Genomic DNA, 23,285 nt, shown 5'->3' with positions numbered 1-23,285 from the left:
TGGGGCATGCCTGTAATCCCAGCACTGGAGAGGCTGAAAGCAGGAGTCCAAGCTACATAGTAAGACCCCGCAACAACCAAATACATTAAAAATGAAAAAAATAAAAGTAACTGCACCCCAAACAGAACTAGTACAGGGCTTCATGTCAAGCCACAGGTACAGTTCAAAGGACAGTGATGTGGAGTCATGCTCTTTATAGTACTGGAAATCTTTTTTTTTTTTTTTTGTAGTATTTTAGTAAGGGTCTACAGGGTCTAAAGGGTTTCACTACATAGATTGGACTCTTAGTGATTCTCCTGTTTACAGCCTCCCAATTGCTGGGATTACAGGCTTGTGCCACCACGTCTAGTCTCAATCACCTGGTTCAGTGCGCCCCAGGGGCGGGGCCAGCACGGCAGGCCAGGGATCGAACCTCTGACCCCCGAGTCTGCCTAAGCAGGCGCTTTAATCCACTGAGTTATTTGGCCAGCCTTAGTACTGGAAATCTTAACAGCCTAATTGTCCAGCAGTGGAATAAAGTATAGATCATATATGCTCACCCTAAGCAGTATCCATGACTGGGAAAATATGTTCTGGTGAAATTGTCAGGTGTTGTGGCTCATCTCCAAAAACGGCCCCCAAGCCGGGCTTCCTGGTGCTTGCAGCCTCAAGTGGCCTCCTCTCACAAGGCACCTGGGCTTCCAGGAGATTAACTTGCTTTAATCAAAAGCCTGGAGCTCAGATGAGGCTGGACTAGCTAAAAGCCTTAGAACTGGCAGCTTCTGCTTCTACATCCGGGCACCCTGCTGCTGAACTCAGCACCCACACACTTTTAGAGGCCCCAGCCATGATGGCAATGCCGGCACTGGCATAACCTCAGAGGCTCCAGCCCAGTCCCTCTCGGTGACTGCAGCCTAAACACATGGCCTGTGGAGCACAACTACTCTCCCGAGCCTCGTCAACTGCAGAATCCTGAGACGTAAGTCGGCTCAGTCAGGAAACGGTGCCTGAACTAGCTGCTGAACTCAGCACCCATGAGGGCGGGAGGACACCAAGGGATCAGGAAGTAGACCTTATCAGGCACACATGGGGACATTAAGGTACAAACAGCAGGACTGAGGGTAGCAGGGGCTGACAGGCTGCATTTTATTCTACTTCAGAAATAAGTGGTTTAGGGGGCCTGGGAGGTAGCTCAGTGAAATAAGCGCTTCCCTGGCAAGCGCAATAGCCTGAGCTCAATCCCCGGTTCCGCCAAAAAAAAAAAAAGTAAGTGGTTTAGACTTTCTTGAGCTACTGATGCCTTTATCTAATATTTAAAAAACTCCTTGCTCTGTTTTATAGTGGAAGGAGGCGACAGACATTCTGAAGTTAGTTCTGACGAGGAAGAAAGCACATGTATAGAAGGACCTTGAAAAAGAAAATCAAAGTCTGCTTTTATTGTTGTGCCAACAGACCAGCCACAGCGGGAGGATGGTGGTAATGCTGATGCAATACTCATTATTAAAGCAAATTAAAGTACAAAGGTCTCCGAAATGGCTTTACAGTGACATGATGCCTTAATAAATTAAGAAACCGGCTTTTCACAGACTGAGCCTCACTTCATGTTCTTGACAAAGTCTTCCCCTTTCTTGATGGAGGCTTTCAGCTCAGGAATGGCTTCGGCGATCATCTTCTCCTCGAAGGGGGAGATCTTGCCGAGGCCCAGGTTCTTCTCCAGACCTTTTTTCTGGAGGACAGAGAGGAGGCAGTGACATTAGAAAATGAAGCTTCCAGGCATGAGTTCCCTGGCTCTGGGTTGCATGGACCCCACACAGTGGGTCTGAGCCAGGTTGGGAGATCAGTTAGACCGTCCTAGGTCCTAGGTGGGACCGTGGTTCTGTCTTTGTACTTTGTACAAGTTATCTCTCCACTTCCAATTGATTTCCTTATCTACCCAATAGCCTTCCCTCCACCTCCCAGCAGGCCAAGGACAACCTGGCACAGGAAGTAATCATAATTAGCAGCACTTAATATGATAACACATGCTTCCCGGTTCTAGCTTCCTCACCAAGCTGCTCAAAGACTGAAGAAACACTTTGTTTTATTTTATTTTTATTTTTTATTTTTTTGCGGAACCGGGGATTGAACTCAGGCCCTTACACTTGCCAGGGAAGCGCTTATTCCACTGAGCCATCTCCCTGGCCCTGAAGAAACACTCTGATATTTACCTGAATCAGGTGATATTTACCTGAAGCAGGTGAATGAAGTCAGGAAAAAAACCCCACATGTCCTCTTGTCACTGTGTCACCTCCCCACACTGAGCCCCATTTATGCAGTGCCTTACCTTCAGCCCACTGCAATGTCCCTGCAAAGCCATCTGCCCTGTGTACTCCTCCCCTGCAGGTCCCACCACACCTGCACACGTGGGTAGGAACTTAGCTGGCCAGCACTGTCACCTACCCCTGGAAGCCCCCAAGCTCACAGCCATGCCTCAGCATCTCTGAATAGCGGAACATCTGGAATGAGGCCACCCCACACCTGCCTGACTTCTGCAGCTGCTGAACTTGACAGAAAAACCTCACGGGATGGTTCAAGGGACCCAGTGGATGCCGCTCCCTAAAGAGTCAGTGACAGCGAACCAGACCACACAGCTGCCCCAACAGCCAGCAGAGCCAGCAGCATGGCTACCTGCATCCTAGTGAAGCACATGCCCAGGAGGAAAGCCTGTGAGAAAAGCTAGGAACCAGGAATGCCTGAACCACAAGTCACAGCCGGCAACACCCGGCGGCAGGCCCCTTCCAAAGAGTGAGACTTTGCAGGCAGGCACTGAGGCCAGCTGAGACGAATGTGTGTGAGCTACAGGAGACCATGCTGTGCTGGCGCGGGAAGCTGTGGCTTGCAGCGATGCCCTGGGCTGGATGAGGCATCTCCTCAGCATACCTGGCACCGCTGTCAGATGCATGGTGAGGGAGACATGTGTTCTTTCCCAAGAGATCTCTCCCAGCTCTTAATTCCGAGATGTGTGTCCACCCTCACAAGCCCGCATCCACTCCCACATCAGGTAGTGGCACACAGCTTGGCAGAGGAGGTCTGCACCTCAGAGTCAGGGGACGGGAAACTCCCACCCGCACCCCCATAGGCTACGTACCCCCAGCAGCAAGGGTGTGGAGAAGTAGGTACACTCCGTCTCCTTTGACTGAACGAAGGAGCACTCAACAACGCCCTCCTTCCCGTTCATCGCATCCACGAGGGAGAAGACAAAGCGGGCGCCGGCGTACGCCATAGACAGGGTGGCAGAGCCTGGGGAGCAAAGCGGTTAGCTTGGAACCCAGAGGGCCCTGTTCTGAGGCCAAACATCTACAGACTGTCCAGCTCACCATGGAGAAGTGTGGTTGGCATCCCTGAAATTCTTGAAAGGCATGGAATTAATTGGTTTTGCTGATCTGAGTCACCCCACCTCCACAGCAAGCTGAGATGCTTTTTTTTTTTTTTCCTGAGACAGGGGCTTGTTACATAGTGCAGGCTGGCCTTGAATTCACTATGGAGCCCAGGCTGGCCTCAAACTTGTGGTGATTCTCCTGCCTTACCCTCCTAAGTGAAGTGCTAGGAGTATGCGTGTGTGCCACCACACCTGGCTGAGCTGCTACCTTCTAGCTAGGCTTATCAAGTGAGGGCAAATGCAATACAGAAAAGCACTGTTCTCTGTCCAGGGACACAGTCCTTCTCTGCACTCCCAGGGCCTTGGGTGTTGGCCCCCACCCCACACTGCCCCTCAACTCTACCTGCTCCAGCCTTGGCCTTTACAACCTCCGTGCCGGCCTCCTGGATCCGCCCCGTGAGTGTTGCCAGCTGGTCTTGGGGAAAGTCCACTTTGGGGGTACACTGCAAGCCAAGCCATGGTCACGTGAGCAGCTTTGGGCTCTAGGTGCAGAGCCCCCACCCCCACTGTCCCTGTCCTCACAGTGGGCTCTCTTCCCTGCACTTCCCAGGAAACTGAGGCTCCCCTCTTTACAGAGAAAAGACGAAGACAACTCCCTCTACTCATTTTTAAAGAACTTTTTACATTTTGGACTAATTTCAGAGGAAAGTTGTAAACAAAACACAGATTTCCACAGGCTTCCTCCGATGCAGCACTTCCACAAGCAGAGCACAATGACGCCCATCAGGAGCTGAAGCTCAGGGTATCATCGCTGAGCCCCAGAGCTTAGCTCAATCACCTGTTTTCCCATGAGCACCTTTTCCTGGCTGGCAGCCCACCCTGCATTTGCTTATCACAAATTCCTCAGCTTTTCCTGGTCTTTCCTGATGCTTACACTGAGCACTAAATTTGCAGAATGTTTGATCTGGACATGTGAGATGTTTCCTCATGATTTCTTATAAAGTTGGGCATTTTGGCAAAAGCATTATAAATAATTTGATGCTCCCCTCAGTGCACTGTTCTTCTCAGGCCTTCAACCATGGTTTCTTATTTTTTGTGGTACCGGGGATTGAACTCAGGACCCTGTGCTTGCCAGGCAGGAGCTTATGCTGCTGAGCTATCTCCTCAGCCCAACAGAGGTATTCAACCATGGCTTTTTAAAATTTAAATTTAAACTTTTTTTCCTATTAGGGCTTTGAGTCTGAAGTGATGGATCTCATTCTCGGAGGGGTCAACCTTGCCCCACCTTACTCTTAAACAAAGCACCTTTTCCACTCTGACCTAACCCAACCCAGAGACATTTCCCACATGGCTCTGTGTACTGGAGCCGCCCTTCTGACTCTACAGCCTCCCCAGTCAGTCAGGAAAGCCCCTGAGGGGCAGGGACGTCACTACACATCCCTGCCAGTCCTTCAGAGGGGCCTTGTGAAGGGGCTCAGGACCTTAAGGCTTCCTGCAGTCACACGCACATACCTGAGAGATCAGGGGGATGATGGTCTTCCCAGCGTGGCCGCCAATGACAGGCACGTTGACCCGAGCTGGATCCAGGCCCTGTTTATCAAAGTGTGCCGCTTGATTAACAGCAAGCTCTCAAGTGGAGAACACGACCTGTCTACTTCCAACACCAGTACCGGGAAATCCCACAGAAACCAGGAGGAGACTAGGAATTGGGAAGAGACACTGTCCAGCCCCAGCACACAGCATGAGCAGTCACGGAGGTCGGGCTGTTGCCTGGGGAGGTCCCACAGGCTCCCCTTCCACCATGAGCTGGACTTGCCCTGGTAGGTCCCCCACCGGCCCGACATCCTCTCAGAAGCATGGCTTGGCTTGCTCTTTTCCAGACATGTCATTTTCCAGGTGAGCCCAAGCTCCTGTCCTCACACTCTGTCATAGACAGCAAGTCTCATTTCTTTTCCCTCACTTCAGGGAAAAAATCCAACCTGCTCCTGGAAATGCAAGGGTGACAAGGCTGGCAACTCAAATCCATCAGGAAGGAAAGAACAAAACCGAACGTGATCAAAACGCCATGGCTCAGGCTCGCAGGAGGCTGACTCTTGGTAACTAGGGGCACACGGTCTAGGAATCTGTGAGCTAGGTACACAAACTGACAAAACAGAATCTGGTGTGCGATGTGGGGTGTGTGTGCGCGCGTGTGTGCATGTGGCGATGACGTGGAGGTGAGCAGCTCCCAAGGCCATGCCAGCTTCCCAAGGGCCATGACTACAGAAGGGCACAGGTGCCCCACCTTCCTGCCAGGGCACTTGCAGGTTCAGTGTCCCCAAGGGTTCTACCACACGCCGGCCCTACGCGCACAATCCGGTCTCCTGAATTCAAGCGTCTCTTGCCTGTCACTGCTTGGAGCCCCCTAGCCTGCGGCCACATCTATGATCTAGAGCAGAGGCTTATCCCTGAGCTGCAGTGTGAATTACAGTGGGGCTCTGGTGGAAGGAGGGAAGGGGCACAGGAAGGAAGGAGTGGGCCCAAGGGGCCGTGTGCACCTACTACTACGCTGTGTCAGGACTCCCTGCTTCTGAGGCTTCCTCATTTGCAAAGGCAGAACAAAATGGCCTGAGGCCCATCAGGGACGCTTTCTGGCCCCACAGGAAGTGGGTCTGCTGCTCCGCAAACAAAACGATTCACAAGCACGTTATGTAAGGCACCAGGGTCCCCAGGCTGGGTGCTGGCACCAAGCAAAGCCGCTTCAGACAAGCTGGCTGGTTAAGATCACGATGTCAGGCAGCTGGCAGGGCTGGCTCAAAGGTGAGTTGTGACAGATGACCAGGGAAAGGGAGCTAGAGCTAGAGATCGTGGACAACCGTCTGGTATCTTAGGATTTGTGGAACTTTTCTGAATTTATGTTGCTGACTTTGTCACCCTTTGTCTAAGGACTAGCAGGAAAACCATGGTAGCCCCACATTCTAGAGGTGCTGAGAATGGAGGAGACAGGGAGCACGATCCACGTACGGCCACCACCACCCCAGGAAAGTCTGAGCCAGGATGCAACCGAGAAGAGGTCAAAGGCAGAGGCAGCTGGACCTCACAGCCTGCTCCACGGACCACCCCTCGCTCCCATTTCCAACACAGGAGCTGCTTTCCCCCAATAGGGCAAACTACAACTTTTTTTTTTTTGGCAGAACTGGGGATTGAACTCAGGCCCTTGCGCTTGCCAGGCAAGTGCTTATTCTACTGAGCTATCTCCCTGGCCCCGCTACAACATTTTTATGTATGTATGTATGTATGTATGTATGTGTGCATATGTATGTTTTAAATTCCCAGGTCCCTTTTAAACATTTTTCAAAAAAATTTTGAGACACCAAGTTGCCCAGGTTAGACTTCATCTTGTGATCCCCCTGCCTCAGCATCCCAGAGTGCTGGATTATAGGCCTGTGCCACCATGCCTGGTTAAAAACATTTACGTTTCCAGGTCTAAGTGCCTTGTCATCTTCTGTGCCAGTAAAAGGGTAAGGGAGGCTAAAGAAGTTAAAAAAGGTGACCCAAATACTGACACACTCCTTACCTTCAGCTCTGCCACAAAGGTGTTGGCTCTGACAATGTCCAGGGTTGTCACACCAAAGATCTTGTTGGGGTTGTACACTCCGTGCTTCTTGAAAACTTCTGCTGTGATCGGGATAGTGGAGTTAACCTAGCAAATCAAAGAGACAGGTATGATGTACCCTGCATTCTAAAACCAGAGCAAGAGACAGAAAGGAAACATCTTTCTGTCAGACCACTGGCCAGGTTGAAGGTACTAAGTTAAAGTGCCCTGTCTGATAACTTTGTTTATAAGAAGCACCTGCAAAACAGGACAGGGCACGCTGTGTGGACAACATGTTCCTCACTGCAGGGGACTCTTATTCTCTCGGTGCCTGTCAGCTGTCATCTTAGACACATGATGCTGGCTCTGAGGCCCCTTCTACATGGCCAGGTCTTACTAAAAGCAGTTGGACTAGGCTCAAATGCAGGCTCTGACATCCTGTGTTGTACCCTGGGTAAGCTGCCTGACCTCCCTTGCACCTGAAAACGATCACTACCCTACTGTTAAGGCAATTATGCTACTGTGAAGGCTAAATGACTGAACATGTACCTGGTATACAAGAGAAAGTAAGAAAGTGAAATAAAATAAAACTAGCATCTGCTAGTTCCCCAAAAGAACTGCTTCTATCAATTTTTATAAACACCCCATAAAGGCAAGGATGGGGCAGTGTAAGATTTTTGTCTAAGGCCAGAAGCCCAAGCTCTGGGCACACATCAGCAGCCTCGTCCCTCTGTCACTGTCACTGTGTTTGCACATGGAACTTTCTTGTACTCAGGATCTTTCCAGACACCAGGACCACGAGGCACCAGGAGGCAAGGAAGCAGAGGACAGCTGTTAAACACAGCCTGAGGTCCTGCAGCTCAGGGCCAGGGCCCAGCACTGTCCTCTCACGTGGCCCAGCATGTGGCTAGGCAGGTGCGGGGTGTGTGTATATTAGACAATGTCAATGTCAGGAGGTGTGGTGATGGAAACCCAGAAACTGCAAAGCTAAAGAAAAATATGGTAAAGAAAGGAGCCCCTGGCTGCCATGACCACAGCTGAAAAGATCCCTGAAAATGAATGCTTTTCGGGGGGGAAACTATACAGGGGAGGTAATCTGTCCAAAGACCAAAGATCCACATTGACTCTCAGCAGAGGTTCCCGACCTCTCCGCAGTGCGCCCAACACGCCCACCCACGCGTGGACCTGCCTCTTTTCCCACCAGCACAGTGCTACACTCCGCAGCACATGACAGCCTGCACTTACCGGGTTGGCGATGATGCAGATCATGGCTTCAGGACAGTGCTGGGCACAGGCAGCAGTCAGGGTGGCCACAATTGTGGCATTGGTATTGAACAGGTCATCCCGTGTCATGCCTGAAATGATCCAGCATAAGATGTTCATGAAGAACACTGAGAATTTCCCGATAGCTGCTGAGTGCTGGGCGCTCACTATCACAGGAAATTAATCCGGAGCAAACCAGGGCTCTCTTTCCAGACAACTGACTGCAGGGAAAACAACGCAGGGTAGCGCGTAAGAGAACAGAGGTCTGGGGGCAGTGGGGAGGACGCTGAGAAGGTTCACAGGGATTAGCAGGAATCCCAAGGCAGAGCTGGGCAGTGGAGAGAGCATTTCAGGTACAACAAGGAATAGCCAGACACTGGGGCCAGGAGAACCCTGCAGACACTGCTGGCTTTAAATATCACTCTGGGCATGACCTTGAATCCCCAGGCCATGGGGAGCCTTTGCTGGTTTCTGCAGCAGACAGACTGAATTAAGTCCACTTTGAATGGAGAGCCCCTTTCTCAGCCACTGTGGACAGAGGCCTGGTAAGCAAGGCTCTAATCACATACCTGGTTTTCGGGGGACTCCAGCTGGAATGACCACAACATCACAGCCTTTGAGGCAGTCTGGCAGCTGCTCGGGTCCGAGGTAGCCTAGCAAAAACACCAATAAGAGACATCATGCTTTTTCTGATCCAGAGAGGCCACCACCTCTCAGGGGCAAAGCCTGGGAAGTGCAGCCCACCCTTGGCCTTGGCCTTGGCAAGAGCTAGAGGGCCCCACCCATGACGTGACAACGACTGCCTGTGAGCGCAGACTGGGTGGCAAGAACAGCCTCCTTCAGAATGGATGCGTCCTCAGTTTTCACACAGCCAAACCCAGCCACTCAGTTGTCTTTCTCACGCTGGGCCTTATTAGAACAGCTATGCACTCACTTTAGTGTCACCCCCATAGAACTCCTTAGAGTGGGTGTCAAACCAAGGACACAACTGAAGGCCATAAGACAGGATGCCCTGGACTGATCATCAGGGACTCTAAGCATCTATATTGATTCTATTTACTCCCATTACCTGGGGACAAAAGTATGCTTTGGAAGACTGCAGAGAAATCCTCTATGATGTATAAAATCTGCTGATTTTAACTTTTTCCTTATTGTAAAACCACTGAGAAACTCATATCCAGCTCACGGAAAATGGAAAGCGAAGTCAGAGGCACTTGGAAGGCTTGTGAACGCACGTGTCAACCTCCCAGCTGTGCACAGCAGTGGTGACCTCGAATATGGTCACCCAACTACGGTCACCTCTCCCACTGTTTGCTGGGGTGACAGGACTATAACAGTGTTCAGTTCCTGGACAGCAGCTGGCACTTTATAGTGAAAGCTTTTGAAATATTACATCTACTCATTCTACTTTTAATAGGTTAAGCGGCAAGATGTAAAGACATTTATCAGTTTATAAACAGCCCAATGGCCAACAGTATGGGTCTAGTACATAAGTGATACAATTGTAAGACAGCTTTTAAAGTGATTTTAAAAATGAATTTGGTGACAGGAACAAATGCTGACACGCTGTGAAGGTCAAATATGCAGGGTATGCAACTACATGCACCCACGACTGATTTACCTGGGAGGAAGGGTGGATCTTGCTAAGGTGTCACTGGCCAGCGGCGCACTGGGCGTGGAGGAAAGGCAGCCTGTGGCACACTAAGGAACAGCACCTCCTGTTGTCCTCAGTGGGCTTCTGACATTTCCCCTTCCTCACCCTCAAGCTACTTTTCAAATTACCAAAAGTCAAAATTGGGACAATTGGACCGCCTTGTTTTTCTAAGACACTGCTGTTTATAAGTTTTCATAGAGCCAAGTCCAAAATGTAAACTAAATGCAAACTGTTTAAAATCTAATTCTAAAATAAACATGGAACCCCACCAGTGTCTAAACATCTAGCTTTACTTAAGATCTTGCTCTCCGACTTGGATCCACACAGGAGACAGTAGTGTTTCTAGGGTGGGCTGCCCGGTACCTTTCACAGTGGCCCTGGTCTCAATGTGGCTCAGATCCGCAGCCACCCCAGGGGTGTGCGCGATATCGTAGAGGGTCAGGCGGCTCACCAAGGGGCTGTTCTTCAGTAGGAGTGACAGGGGCTGCCCGATTCCTCCAGAAGCCCCGAGCACAGCTACTTTAGCATTGTTCTGGAAAGAGATAGAGAAAAATGACTTTCGGGACAGAATCAACATTAAAACAACTGCTTCTTGTATCAATGTGCCGCCAAAGCCCCACACAGTCCTATTTCTCCCAGTTTTATTTTGGTAGAACTGTTTGGATTGGCCCAGTTTCAAATGGGGAGAACTTAGGCCTACAGATGTTATGACAGTTCTCAGGCTCTTCTGAAAAGATACAAAAAAAGCTGCTGCGGCCGGGTGTGGTGATGCACGCCTACAAATCTCAGCCCTCAGGAAGCTGAGGCGGGAGAACTGCCCCAATAAACCAGTGCAAACCCTAATGTGCTGTGATCCATCAGGCAGCTGGAATGATAACAACCTACCTTTAATCTGGAGTTTTAAAAACTCTAAACAAACGCAGACCCTAGCAACAGGCATGTGGGGTGGCAAGAATAAAGACCCCTGCCAGTTTTGGGGCATGTGTGTGTGCGGGGGAGGGGAGGGGAGAGGGAGAGTCAAATGGAGTGAGAGGAGGAGAGCTGGAAGAAAAGCACAGCTGTCTCTGGGTATCTGCAGGAGATCAGCTCTAGGGCACCCCACAAAATCCCCAGTCATATCTGCATATCCCCCATGTACTTTAAGACATCTGTTAAGTGACCTATAAAACCTATTATAACGTAAATGCTTGGAAAATATTTGTTATATTGTACTGCTTAGGGAATGATAACAAATTTGTACATATTCAGTACAGACGTAGTATTTTTCCTTTTGAAATTTCAATCTGAGGTTGGACGAATCTGTGAATATGGACTCTGCAGCTATGGAGGCCATCAACTCTATAATACCAATGCCAGGTAATAACACCCTTCGGCTATCAAAACCATGAACAGTGTTTTCTGTTTAGGAAATTAAAATCTAAAAGCAATGAAAATTTGAATGCAAACAGGTTCTGGATTTTTTCTGTTTGTTTGTCCATTTATTTATTTATTTGCTGGTACTGGAATTGAACACAAGACTTTGTAGTTGTCAGGCAGGTGCTTATGCCAGTGAGCTATCTCCACAGCCCTAGTATGTTTTTTGTATGTGACGATGGGGATCAAACTTAGGGTCTCACACATGCTGGGCAAATCCTCTACACTGACCAAGCCCTCTTTTTTTTGAGACGTGTCTTACTGTTGTTACCCAGCCTGGTCTCAAACTCCTTAACTCAGGTAATTTTCCAGCCTCAGTGTCCCAAATAGCTGGGATTGCATGTGTGCAGTGCCACACCTGGCTAGCTTTTCTGCTTTTAAGTGGTGCTTCAAAGGTGGACCCCTCACTTCCCAGAAATCCTCACTAGCTGAACCAACCAGGACCTGAGGCCTGGCATTTGCACCCATGCTGGGCCTTGCCTCACGTCTTAGGAATTCCCAGACTCCAGTCCTACAGTTCCAGTTCTGCTAGGCATTCCACTGGTCTCACACACCAAACTGCTCATCTATGCCCTCTTCCCCTGCCTCCTACCAAGTGGCGTTTCTATTCAGCTGATATGAGACTTCTAGAACCATCTTCTACTTCATTCCCCCACATTGGAACTTTCCAATCAGGACATGAGTGAGGTGGCATCTCCAACACCATCTCAAGTTGCTCCACCTGTCCATTACCATTCTGTCCTCTGACTCCATTTCGGGGTCCTCCCTCCTAACATCCTAAGCCTCCTTCATTCACTCTTTTGCACAGAATCTACAGAAGCTCCTCCTGTGCCACGTCCTGGCCTAGCTTTCAAGGCTGACCAGAAGAGCAGTTCCAAAGTGGGCAGCTTAAATCTCAAGAGGGATAAAGGATACAAAGACCAAATTTTGTGTTTTTATTTTTATCTAACAGAGAATTAAACTCTACGAAATAACAGACTGACTTGGTGCTCGCTCAAGGGTTCTGAAACAGATCAGTCCCACATGGTATATGAATTGAGCACAACTGGGGTGGGGGAGGGAGGTAACCTCCTCTTGTTTGCTTTCTCTGGTTTGAGGTGCTGTTCTTGTTTGCTCAAGTTTATCAACTTAGTTTATAGCTACGAAAACACGATCCGATCGATCATCACAGGTGAGATCTCCACAGTGCATTGAAACAAAAGGAAAATCTTCTTGAAGTCTTTGTAAAAGAGCTGGCTTCCAAACTTGCTGACCTTTACTGCGCTGAGGCATGGCTATCAACAGCACACTGCTTAGCAACTGTTCTGAAAATGGATATACACTAATTCTCCGTCTACATGTCTGCTTTAAAGTGGAAGTCTGTTATGGTTTGTTTCTAAATTTGTTTCTATTATGCATTTATTAGTATATACGTGGAAGCAGATCTACTAGCATGGTCTGTTCCACACATTCTAATTGTTGGGGATACACAATCCAAAGCCTGAAGGTCAGTGCACCATTGGCTCAAGTCTACTTCTCTCACTTATTCAGCTGCCTATTCAACATCTCCACTTGGATACCCAACTGGCATTTTAAACTTAATCCATCTAAAACTGAGCCCCAGAATCTTTATCCTGTCCAGACCTGCTCTTTCAAAAGCTTTGGCCCATCCTGGCAAATACCAACTCTAGGCCCTACACCTTGATATCATACCTGACTCTGCCCTCTGTCCTACTCTTCATCTAATCAAATCACCAAATCCTGATGCCTCCACAGGCAACAAATACCCAGAATCCAGTAACTTTCTACCATTTCCACAGCTGTTACTTAGGTCACAACTCGTAACCCACCTTTCTCCTGAATAAAATGCAAATATGAGCAAGTGATTACTTTGCTCAAAAGCTCAAATGGTTGTCCTGTTTCTGGGAAAATGCTCATTTTACAAGGTCTGCTGCATCATCCCTGCCAATGCCTTCTGTAGAATTACAGACACCTCTTGGTATTCTCAAACTTTCCAGGTGTCCCCCTGCCCGGAACACTATATGTGATCTCTGCTTCTTACTGGGCTTTACTCAGCTGTCACATAAACAAACTGATCTAAAACTGCAAACCTCTTGGTGACCTCTCTTTCCCTTACTTTCTTTGTTCTGTGCTCACCATGGATATCTTATAGCAAGAGAAATAAGCAATAATGAAATACCTGGTAAATGTCAGGAGAACAGGAATTCCGTGTTTTGTTTACTATAGTATTTCCAGAGCCTAGCATCATAAGTATTGAATACAGGAAGGCTCTATCAAAATGTGACCCTTTTGGGCTACAGTTGTAGCACAGTGGTAAAGCATTTGGCTAGCATATACAAGGCGTTCAATCCCCAGCGCTGCAAACCAAAAAACTCCACCACTCCCCCTACCCACCGGCATTCCTGCCTGTCTTCCCCTCTCCTCAGTGTCAATATTCACCAATTCCCCCGTCCTAAGATAACTCATTTCTGGCCCATCCCAAGTGCCACTTTTCACTCCTCCTGGTATCACCTGTAGCACCCAGCACAGTGGTTGGCAAGCGCATATACAGTACTCGACATACTTATTTATATCTTTATTTTTCTAATGAACTGATTGTACAGGAAAGGGAAAGACATAACCTACATAAGAAACTTGTAATTTCTTTTAATCATTCCTACTTTGGACATGGTATTTAACGCAAATATCTCTTGGGTTCACAAACTTCTGCTGTGTCACAGGCACCTGATGAAACTAGAGGTCTGCCGGCAAGGTGTCTGGGCCTCCGAAGGTTTCCAGTGGTTCTGATATACACCGGGTTTGAGAACCACTCTTCTAGATGGCTAAAAATAGCTTAGGCTTAGTGGGTCCAGGCCACGTCCTGCGTCGTTAAAACGTGTCAGGTAAGGCTCAGACTGCTCACAGTCGGAAGGGCGGACCCTTCAAAAAGGTTCTTAAGAAACATAATATTCAAACTCTTTGGGGGTGGTCCACTGACAAGAGCCAGGAGCGCTGAGTTTTAATCCTCTAACCGTGGGAGTCCTCTAACCGTGGGAGTTCAGTCTGCCTGTAGCATCGAGTTAAAGTTACACGACTTCTCCTATTCAGACACAATTCACGGACGCTGCAAGAGCGAGATCAGTTATGAGAACGCACTGGAAAGCGGTATGAAGACCTAAGCCACTTCCGGAAAAACCTGGCCTCTCAACCTCGAGGGGGTGCAGGGCATGCACAGACCTTCCTAGTGTCCTGGGGTGCACTGAGAGGGCTCTGCTAAACGCACCGTCTCTGAGGCTTGGCCACTTGGCCCCTTTCCCAGGGTTTTTTCTCCACACTGCCTGCCTGCTGTCAGGGCTGACCTATTGCGCCACTGCCTTCAGCCAGTGCGGGCGGCCGTGCAGTCCAGGCCGGCCCCGGGGTCGGAAATGCGCGCGAGCTCCGGACACACGCGGCCCGGATCCCCGGCGCCACGCCGCCCTTCGTGGAGCCTACCTGGGCCGAGCTGCTGAAGCTGCGGCGGAGAGCGGCGCAGGCGGGCCGGGCGAAGGCGGACAGCATGATTGGAGCGGGAAGGGTTCGGGGCCGCAGGTACAGGAGCTGGCCGACTATGACTCCAACGACCTCCACACTGCGCAGGGCTGCCCGGCTCCGGGCCTCCTGGTCTCGCGAGAGTAGCCCCGCTTCCTGCCCCGCCCACTAGGGCCTGCGCGAGCTCTAGGGTACTTCCGGCTTGTGGGGCGGAAGTGGGGAATACCCTGGCAACCCGGGTGTTTGGCGTGGTGTTGTTGCGCGCAGGTTCCGCTGGTGGGGGAGTCGTGGTCTCAGTGAGAGGTAGTCGCGTCTGAGAGGTGGAGGAGGACTGGCTATAGGCTGGAAGCATCTTGGAGCCATTTTGCAGGTGGGGCTTCATATTGAAGAAGCACTGACACCAAGCTTAGCCGGGTCACGTAGCAGGTCAGGTGGAATGGGTCCCGGACCGGAGCTCCCGACTTCAGCCAAACCCACCTCTTGCCCCTGGAGTGAGGCTGGAGGAGCCTCGGAACTCCACAGAAGGGGGCTGGGGGAGGGGGCTGCGAGTCCTGGGCGGGGTTCACATCATTTGTCTTCCGAGCACCCGCCAGGGTGTTGCGCTGTTGCTTGCATTACAGTTCACGAAGCTTAACAAGATACCGCTACCATAGCGAACACTCCCTACTGACTGAGCATTTGGCGCTGTTGAAGGAACTGTACAGGGCCACAGTACCCAGTAATGGGAGGGAAGGACCTACAGAGATGATAACTCACCCCCATCTTCTAGCTCCTCACCCAGCTGTGCTGCAAACATGGTCTTACTGTTTCGAATTTATAGTTTTTTTGATTCATTCTTTTTTTTTTTTTTGTACTGGGATTCGAACTCAAGATCTTGGACTCGCTAGGCAGGTGCTTGTGCCACTGAGCTATATTCCCAGTCCTCGAATTTGTAGTAAAGACACTGTGGCTGAGTTCATGTGAATTTGCTCAGAGTCTACCTAAACAAAAGGTAGAGTTAGGATTCCTGCTTACGTGGGTTATAATAATTTAGGTTTTTTTAAAATTATAAGGGCACCCCCTTCCCCCACAATTCTCTAGGTGTCCACAGAATCATTTCCTTCAAAAGGTTTAGTCAGGTGGAGCAGATAGATGTGCCATGTGTTGCTGCTTTGATAGAGGCATGTAAAACCCAGCTAGACTGGTAACTCAGTCTGCCTGGGGAAAGGCAGGTTGAGGAAGCAGGAGTGAAAATAATAGCATAAACCCTAAAGAGCATATAAATACGAGGGAGCTTGCCATGGCTTATTCTCTCCTCAACTCCTCTCTGCTTATTTGGTGAGTTAACAGGAAGTGCCAGCTGAGTGTTGGGCTTGGGTATTCACCTGTGAACAAGAGCTACACACATTCTGCCTGCAGGGAGCTGAATCTTGTGGGAGGGGCAGGTAAATTGCAAGACTGATAGGGGCACAATAGGAGAGTTTCTGCAGTACTGTGGGACTTAGGAGGTGCGTGTAATCACAGTTGGAGTGGTGGCTGTATGACAGGACCTTCCAGAAGACAGAATTCAGTGGGAACATTCAACTCCAGAGGAGGACTAGATCTCTTGCCTGGAAAGGAGAGCGTCAGATGGGTTTTTAGCAGTAGGAAGTTTTCAGGCAAAGGAAGGAAAAGAGGAGAAAAGAGCACAAAGGAAAATCTAAAGTACTTTGTGGGCCCATGCTCAGGAGACAAATCATTTCCGTTGACATGGGGACATAAGAAAGTGTCCTTAATCTTATCACTGTTCTCAGGTAATAGTTTACCCTTTATCTTGCCACCAGAACTAGGATCAACTTGGGGTCAGGAACTGTAACTTTCTTCTCTCTGTCTTTATTCTGTAACACATTACTGGTCCCAGAATAGGCCTCAGTGAATTTGGGGGAGAGTTCGGTGGTTTTTGATGAGGTAAAAAAAACAGATTGTTCTGGGTCACTGAATGTTAACTAAGAGGTTTGTATTATTTCTTGGGAAACAAAGGAATATGTTTTAGGGAAATTAGACTGCCCTTGTGTGCTGAGGATTCCAAAGGCAAAAAGTGGGGGAGGATGATGGTTTAAGACACTATCCTGTGAGATGGCAAAGATCTGAAGATGGTAGTGGCCCCAGAAGTGAAGAGGGGGGTTGGTGGGAAGAGGTCGCAAGGGTAGAACATGAGAGCTTGTACTTATGTAGGGTTGGGTAATGAATGAAAAGGATGTGGAGAATCAGGCCAAGAGAAATTTATTCAGAAAGAGAAAGGTTGGGGGTTGTGTGGAAGGAGGGCTGGCTGGAGAAAAAGTAAGGTTTGATTTTAGGATGGGGGTGAATTGGGAGTGTGGGCAGAAACGTGTGTGGGTAGGCACACACCTTTAATCCTAGCACTTGGAAGGCAGAGGCAGGAGGATTACTTGAGCCTGGGAGTTTGAGACCAGCCTGGGCAATGTGACATAACCCTGTGTCAAAAAACAAAAAGAAAATGTTAGTGGACGATGGACAGATGGGGAATTACTCCAAGAGGAAAAGTGGGATTGGAACTGGAGAGAGGCCAGGCTGAACGGAAGTCATTTCTGTAGAGGGGGAGAATTGAGGCTGTAAAAAAGAAACGAGAATCAGGTCTTCATGCTCATTCCCAGTCTGGCTTTGTCCCTCCTCCATCCCTCCTGTGTCATTGTCTCCACAGAGGGCGGACCTTCCAAGGCTATAGCAGGCAACTTAACTGTTGAAAACCCTTCCCATTAAGCGCCTGCCTGCCTCACTGCAAACCTCAGAATTAGCTTGCAGTTGTAGTTGTTGTACCAAGCATGGACTCCTGGCAGGCACCGTCCTCAGTGCTTTCCATGCAGAACTGGCACTAAACCGCAGAGCAGCCCTCCGTTTAGCAGAACGCAGCCAGACAGCAGGGTTATGTCTTCATCTCCTCTCTTTCTTTAAATCTTTGCTTGCCTTTAAATTACATGTAATTACCAGAACAGACCTATTGGAGTAGTCTGATGGGCTGCTGCTCATGTTAAAAAATAAAAACAGAACTTGCTGAGTGTGGTGGCACATGCCTGCAACCCAGTAGCAGGAGGATCATGAGTTTGAATTCCAGCCTAAGCAATTTAGTAAGTCTCTGTCTCAATTTTTAAAAACAGATGGGGATATAGCGCATGTGAAGGCTCAACCCCCAGTACAGCAAAAAATAAAAAACAAAACCCCACCCAAACAAAACTCTGAACTTAAAGCCCACACCCCTTTCTACAGGCTCCTATATTTAAAGAGGAGAGAGATTGACTTCTCTCTTCTTGGATCCTCCCCCCAACCCTGGGTGAACTGTGTGCCTTCTGACTGTCCTCCATTGGTGCAGTGGGGCTGAAAGCAGAAGTGGTGCAGGAAAGGGGCCTTGGTCATCTGGCATTAGTGGATCCATCTGAGCTCCATGGGCTTGTAGCTGACTCCCACACACTGCTCCTGTGGTACTTTCTTAGCTGCAGAGCGCTCGACCTAGGTGGTTATAGCTCAGTCTTGCTTTTAGTGCATCCCTCTGCCCTTGGTTTCTGGAATCCACCACCTGACATGGTGTCTGTTCTCCTGAGTACTGGGATTACATGCATGTACCAGCATATCTGGCTTTATTGTCCCTTTAGATGGTCCTCTTGGGCTAAGTCATTTCCAGATGGCGCTTAGTTGGCCTTTTCTCCAGCCTGGCCCACATCTAGTCTATGGGAAACGAGTGTCCTGTAACCCAGTAAATTTGGGGGTTCAGCCTATTTCATATGCATCTGCCTCTTGTGCTTTGCTATGTGCCAGCCTAGCTTTCCAGCCTGTGTCCTACATCACCCTTGGTGTGTGCAAGCCAAATGAATTAGAGCTTTTCTCTCTCTTTTTTTTTGTTCATAATTTTATTGAGAAACAAATAGCAATGAGACAGTTTCAAATCAAATTGGTAGGACAGTTTCAATAATTAACAATGGCATACATTCTTCCTAGTGGTTAAGGGCTTTTCTCTTGTTTCATGAGTTATTCCAAAAAAGCCAAGACATGTGAATGTTTGGAATCAAAGATAGATGCTGAGAGGAGCTTTGTTTTTTCAGACAGGGTCTTACTATGTCTAGGTTTGAATTCACTGTGTAGTCCAGGTTGGTCTTGGCAACCTTCCTGCCTCAGTCTCCTGAGTGCTGGGATTGCATGCATGCACCAGCACATCTGGTTTTGTGAGGAGCTTTGAGACACCAAAAGGTGAAGCATTAGTTGGGAAGAAAGTATAGGAAGTACCCAGGGAGCAGTGGGTAGGGGACAGCAGTTCATACCCAGTGATTTTAATCTTGCTAGGCAAAATCTAGAAAGGAGAAAAGTGGCTCCTGGGTTTGAGATTTGGATAGCAGTTCCGGTTGCCAGAGTAATTAATGCTGGGCAAGTGAGGAAAGATGAGAAAGGGATTAGCTAGTAGCCCTTCACTAAGGTGAAGCTTGGAAGTGTGTGTGCTGTGTGCTCAAGTGATGGGTGGGTCCCACGCCTAAGTCACAGACCTACACATACAGGTACACACACCTGCGGGCTCACATCCTGGGGCCCACAAATTCATGGGTCTACACAGGGCACTTATTTTTGTTTTTTACTAACTTTAATTTTTCATCCAATAAAGTATACACAGGTCTTAACTCTTCATTTTGGTTTTGGTAGCTTTCAACCATGTAACCACCACTGTAAACAAACTATGAGACATTTTTATTATTCCAGAAAGTTCCCTTACATGCCCTTCCATCAGTCTGTGCAAACAACCTGTTCCGGATTCTTATTACCACGGATTATTTATTCTGCCTGACTGTTGTATAAAACAAATCTACAGATCCATTGTACATACACTGACCTCTCCCTTAGCTCATCCCACACATCCATGCATACTGACTGCCTGACCTCATGGTGGGCTAGTCTCAGTCATGGGCTATCAGATTTTGGGGAATAATGCACAAATACACCAGCTTCTCTTCAACACTGGAGTTAAACCTCAAGCCAAGTATTCCCAGACTTTCCTTTGAGGTCCTTGGAGCTAAAACGAGTTGGAAAGAGGTCGTCATTCTGCCTTGCACAGAAGTTGCATTTATATTTCTCCGCTTGCTCCTGGGTATTTGGGAATTTGGAACATAAATTTTATTTATTTGCCTATTTACCTGTGTATTTATTGCAGTTCCGCGGATTGAACCCAGGACCTTTGCATTGCGCTACAGCCTTAGCCCTTTATTTTTTACTTTGAGACAGGGTCTCACCAAATCACTTAAGTTTTTCGGGCAGAGCTAAAACTTTCAATCCTTCTGCCTCAGGCTCCCAATGCTGGTATGATGGGTGTGCACCACTACCCCTGGCTTAGGACAAATATTTTAAAGCAAAATTGTATTTAGATAAATGGCTTTAACTTTCACTTGTGACACTCTTAAGATCTGTCCCAGTAGGACAACTAGGAGGTGGTGGGTTGGCCACACTAGAGGCATCAAGAAGCTGCCAGTGAGGAGCTCTTGAGAGCTGAGAATTGCCAGTGATGGCAGATCTGAGCCTGAAATAGGGAAGTGAAACAGTGAGTCAGGGCCAAGGACCTGCACTGAGAACAGTGGAGCCTAACCCTAGTGGAGGAGCAGGGGACAAGCTCCTGTGCAGCACTGTGGAGATAGGTGGAGGGGGGGCAGGTCAGATACAGTAGTTACATCCTCCCACGGGTCAGTTGCATCACGCAGGTCTGTCACCTTTACAGGGCCACGTAGCTTTATGGAAGTAGAAGTGAAAACAGTGTCTAAAACAAGGCAGGGTTGTATATAGATGGGTTTAGGCCTCTAGCCCATACCTGTTTTTCCCAAAATATGGAGACACAGGACAACTAAGGCAAAATTAGGAGGTTGTATGGCGCTGGCCTCATCCTGGCCCCTCTTATCTATGCCATTGAGACCTGGTGTCCTGTGACTTGCATGTCATCTAGCCATTGTGAAGGCTCAGGTCACATAGAACATGTAAAGCTGGAATGGAAGAAAGCCTGTATGTCCCTGGCTTATAGACATCACCAGCTTTGGCTCTAGTCTTAGGCCTCAGATTCTCTGAATGGCCCCTTCTGCCTCCTGGGCTTGAGTTGTAAAGGAATTTCTGTTTCCTCAGCTTCTGCTACATATCAGGCCCAGTGCTAGCTGTTTGCATCAGTTACCTCAGCTGGATGTTTCTCTTGTTTTTCATCATATATTACTGCCTCAGTTTATAGTCAGGGTATTGATTGCAGCACTGTGGTCAAGCCCTGGTCATCCTGCTACAGCTTGATTTCCCCCCAGAGAATGAGGATACCAGTGGGATTGTTTGTGGACCCCAACTCTTGCCCCACTGGTGTCTGTTTAACCTGAGCCAGGAGTCCAAAGTAAAGCTGTGGCCTGACTTTTGCAGGGTAATTTAGTGATGTCTCTTTTTCACCAGAAGCAAATGCCTATCAGTTGTGTCCACAGGGACTGTCGGGCTGGGCTACTGGAGAATTGAGCACTGGGCCAAATGCTCAGTGTTCCAGAGCTCCTATGAGGAGCCCAGTCTCTGTCAGAATGGCAGGCCCTGGGCACCGTCAGAGCACGGAGGTGGGGAGAAGTGCTCCATGTGCCTGGCTCTCCCTTAGGCTCTAGAAACCCTAACAGAAAATCTCTTTTCTACAAACTACCCCCAATATAAGTTGTACAGTCGCTGGATGTGAGCTCACAGCCCAGTTGCTTCTGGATTTTTGTGGTCTGGAAGAAGGCCACCCCACAGGCCTCTGGTAAGAAGCCTAGATGGGTTGTGTCATAGAGGGTGTCCAGTGTGCAGGAACAAGGCCTATGTGGCCCTCAACTGTGCAGACAGAAGGAATGCCATTGCTTGTCATCCACAAAGCTGTGTGATTCCTCAGCGGGATCTGTTTGTAGAAGAGCCATCCTTTGTATCACACTGGATCCACAAGAGGTGTTTCTTTTTGTCTTTTTTGAAATAGGGTCTTTCGGGGCTGGTGAGATGGCTCAGTGGTCTAAAGCACCTCCTTAGAACAAGCTTAGCAAAGCGCAGGGACCGCGGTTCAATCCCCCAGCACCACATGCCAGCCAGCCCCGCCCCCTGGTGGGCTGAGCTGGCCACACAAATAAATAAATAAATAAATAAATAAATAAATAAATAGAAAAAGCTTTAAAAAAAAAGAAAAGAAAATGTTTGAAATAGGGTCTTTCTAGGCAGTTCAGGCTGGCCTTGAGCTTACTGTGTAGCCCTGACTGGTCTAGCACTCACAGGGATCATCCTGTCTCCGCCTCCCGAGTTCTGGGAACACAAGAGGTGTTTCTTACAACCAACACCCCCTCCAGCCATCTCCCATGCAAGAAAGATCACCCCCAAAGCCCTGGAAAACTAAGAAGAGCTGCACTGTGCTGAGATACCAGCACAAATGGGGACATCTTAAAATTGCCATTTGGACTTTAATTTTCCCAGCTAGGCCATCAGGAAAGTGGGATGTGATATATTTCCAATAATACCAATGAAACTCAGTGGCAGAGACTATACTTTAAAAACTGATACGATAAAAATTGATTTAAGTGTGGAGGACCACTGGGATGGCTCCCCCTGAGTGAAGACAATTTGCCTCCATTGTGATTCACCTTTGCCCTACTTCCAAATATACTGATAAGTACAGAGTTGGCTTGGAAAATACTCTGCCCCTTTGATTGGTTTTAAGAAATGCAAATAGCTGTAGCTGAGGCTTCTGATGGTAGCCTTTGAAGCAATGGACAGGTCTGTGATGCCCTGCCTATAGCTCTACTAAGCGTGTGCTAGGCCAGAGAGAGACGAAGTGCTGTAGTCTGGGATTTAGCCTCACAAAAGAGGCCAAGACATCTCAGGGCAAGAAAAGCCAGACTTCAGAGCGGAAGCAGCTGACCCACAACACAAGATACTTCTTGAAACTTACGCAGATTCCTCCAAACGTAGAGGCTACCTGCTACCACGTACTCTACCTGCATACCTCTCTCTGCATATTGCAGAGGTGTCATTGTGTCACCTACCTAGCCCAGCTGACAGCATTCACCTTACTTCCCACCATTCTCACTGTCACCCAACCCCAAGCCACTTCCTACTTCATGAATTAATAAAACCCGAGTTCAGCCCTGGGTCCTGGCCTTTGTTCCAGGCAGGCTTTGTTCTAACTGGACTTAGGACCCCCTTGGCTCCCCACAACTGCAGATATGTCTTTGTCTTTATTCTTGCCATGGGTTGCATTGGAAATGGCAGATTGGAATGTACTTGTCAGAATTCTTATAATTTTTCCCTGGGATTATAATTTATAAGCTCTGGACCTTGATTTGGTCCAGATAGACTCCTATAATTAAGGAAACAAACTTTTTTTATTTTGTAAAATTCATATGAGAAAAATTTGATCGGGGAAAAATAAATTTGGTTCATTGAAATTGAAAGAAAAAAAATTGGGATTGGTTAATTGTGAAAATTGGAAAAATCACAGGGCCGGCCAGATAGCTCACTGGACTAAAGTGCTTACTTAGGCAGGTGCAGGAACCGGGGTTCAA

General features: G+C 48.5%; 2 protein-coding genes and 1 long non-coding RNA gene across 5 annotated transcripts in view; 2 read left to right on the top strand and 1 right to left on the bottom strand.

Moving 5' to 3' along the window:
* Positions 1-1,378: 1,378 nt before the first annotated feature.
* Positions 1,379-14,874, bottom strand: Mdh2 (malate dehydrogenase 2). The gene is made up of 9 exons (XM_004630448.2): positions 14,713-14,874; positions 10,192-10,360; positions 8,744-8,827; positions 8,157-8,266; positions 6,894-7,019; positions 4,850-4,927; positions 3,741-3,840; positions 3,107-3,258; positions 1,379-1,705 (listed from the first exon to the last, which is right to left on the bottom strand). The coding sequence occupies exons 1-9, from the start codon at positions 14,776-14,778 to the stop codon at positions 1,574-1,576; spliced, it is 1,017 nt and encodes a 338-aa protein (XP_004630505.1). The 5' UTR covers positions 14,779-14,874; the 3' UTR covers positions 1,379-1,573.
* Positions 1,714-11,390, top strand: LOC111816587. The gene is made up of 3 exons (XR_002820946.1): positions 1,714-2,656; positions 4,577-4,582; positions 11,378-11,390. It is a non-coding gene; the product is annotated as an uncharacterized LOC111816587 (long non-coding RNA).
* An 82-nt stretch (positions 14,875-14,956) lies between the features above and the next one.
* Styxl1 (serine/threonine/tyrosine interacting like 1) overlaps positions 14,957-23,285 on the top strand; it is a 63,541-nt gene continuing 55,212 nt past the window's right edge. For all 3 annotated transcript variants that reach the window (XM_004630447.2, XM_023714392.1, XM_023714391.1), the window contains exon 1: positions 14,957-15,118. The gene's annotated coding sequence lies outside the window, so the exon portion shown is untranslated. The remainder of the gene's footprint in view (positions 15,119-23,285) is intronic.

The sequence above is a fragment of the Octodon degus genome, unplaced genomic scaffold (genome assembly GCF_000260255.1).
Source record: "Octodon degus isolate 3935 unplaced genomic scaffold, OctDeg1.0 scaffold00035, whole genome shotgun sequence".
Taxonomy (NCBI): Eukaryota; Metazoa; Chordata; class Mammalia; order Rodentia; family Octodontidae; genus Octodon; species Octodon degus.
The sequence above is the reverse complement of the archived record's forward strand: the minus strand, read 5'-3'. Positions and strand labels throughout refer to the sequence as shown.

Coding starts and splice junctions, on each gene's coding strand:
- Mdh2 (XM_004630448.2), bottom strand. CDS start 14,778: ATGCTGTCCGCCTTCGCCCGGCCCGCCTGCGCCGCTCTCCGCCGCAGC. Junction 4,928..6,893: donor CCTTTGTGGCAGAGCTGAAG/GTAAGGAGTGTG, acceptor TTTGATAAACAG/GGCCTGGATCCAGCTCGGGT. Junction 3,259..3,740: donor AAAGGCCAAGGCTGGAGCAG/GTAGAGTTGAGG, acceptor TTTGCTCCCCAG/GCTCTGCCACCCTGTCTATG.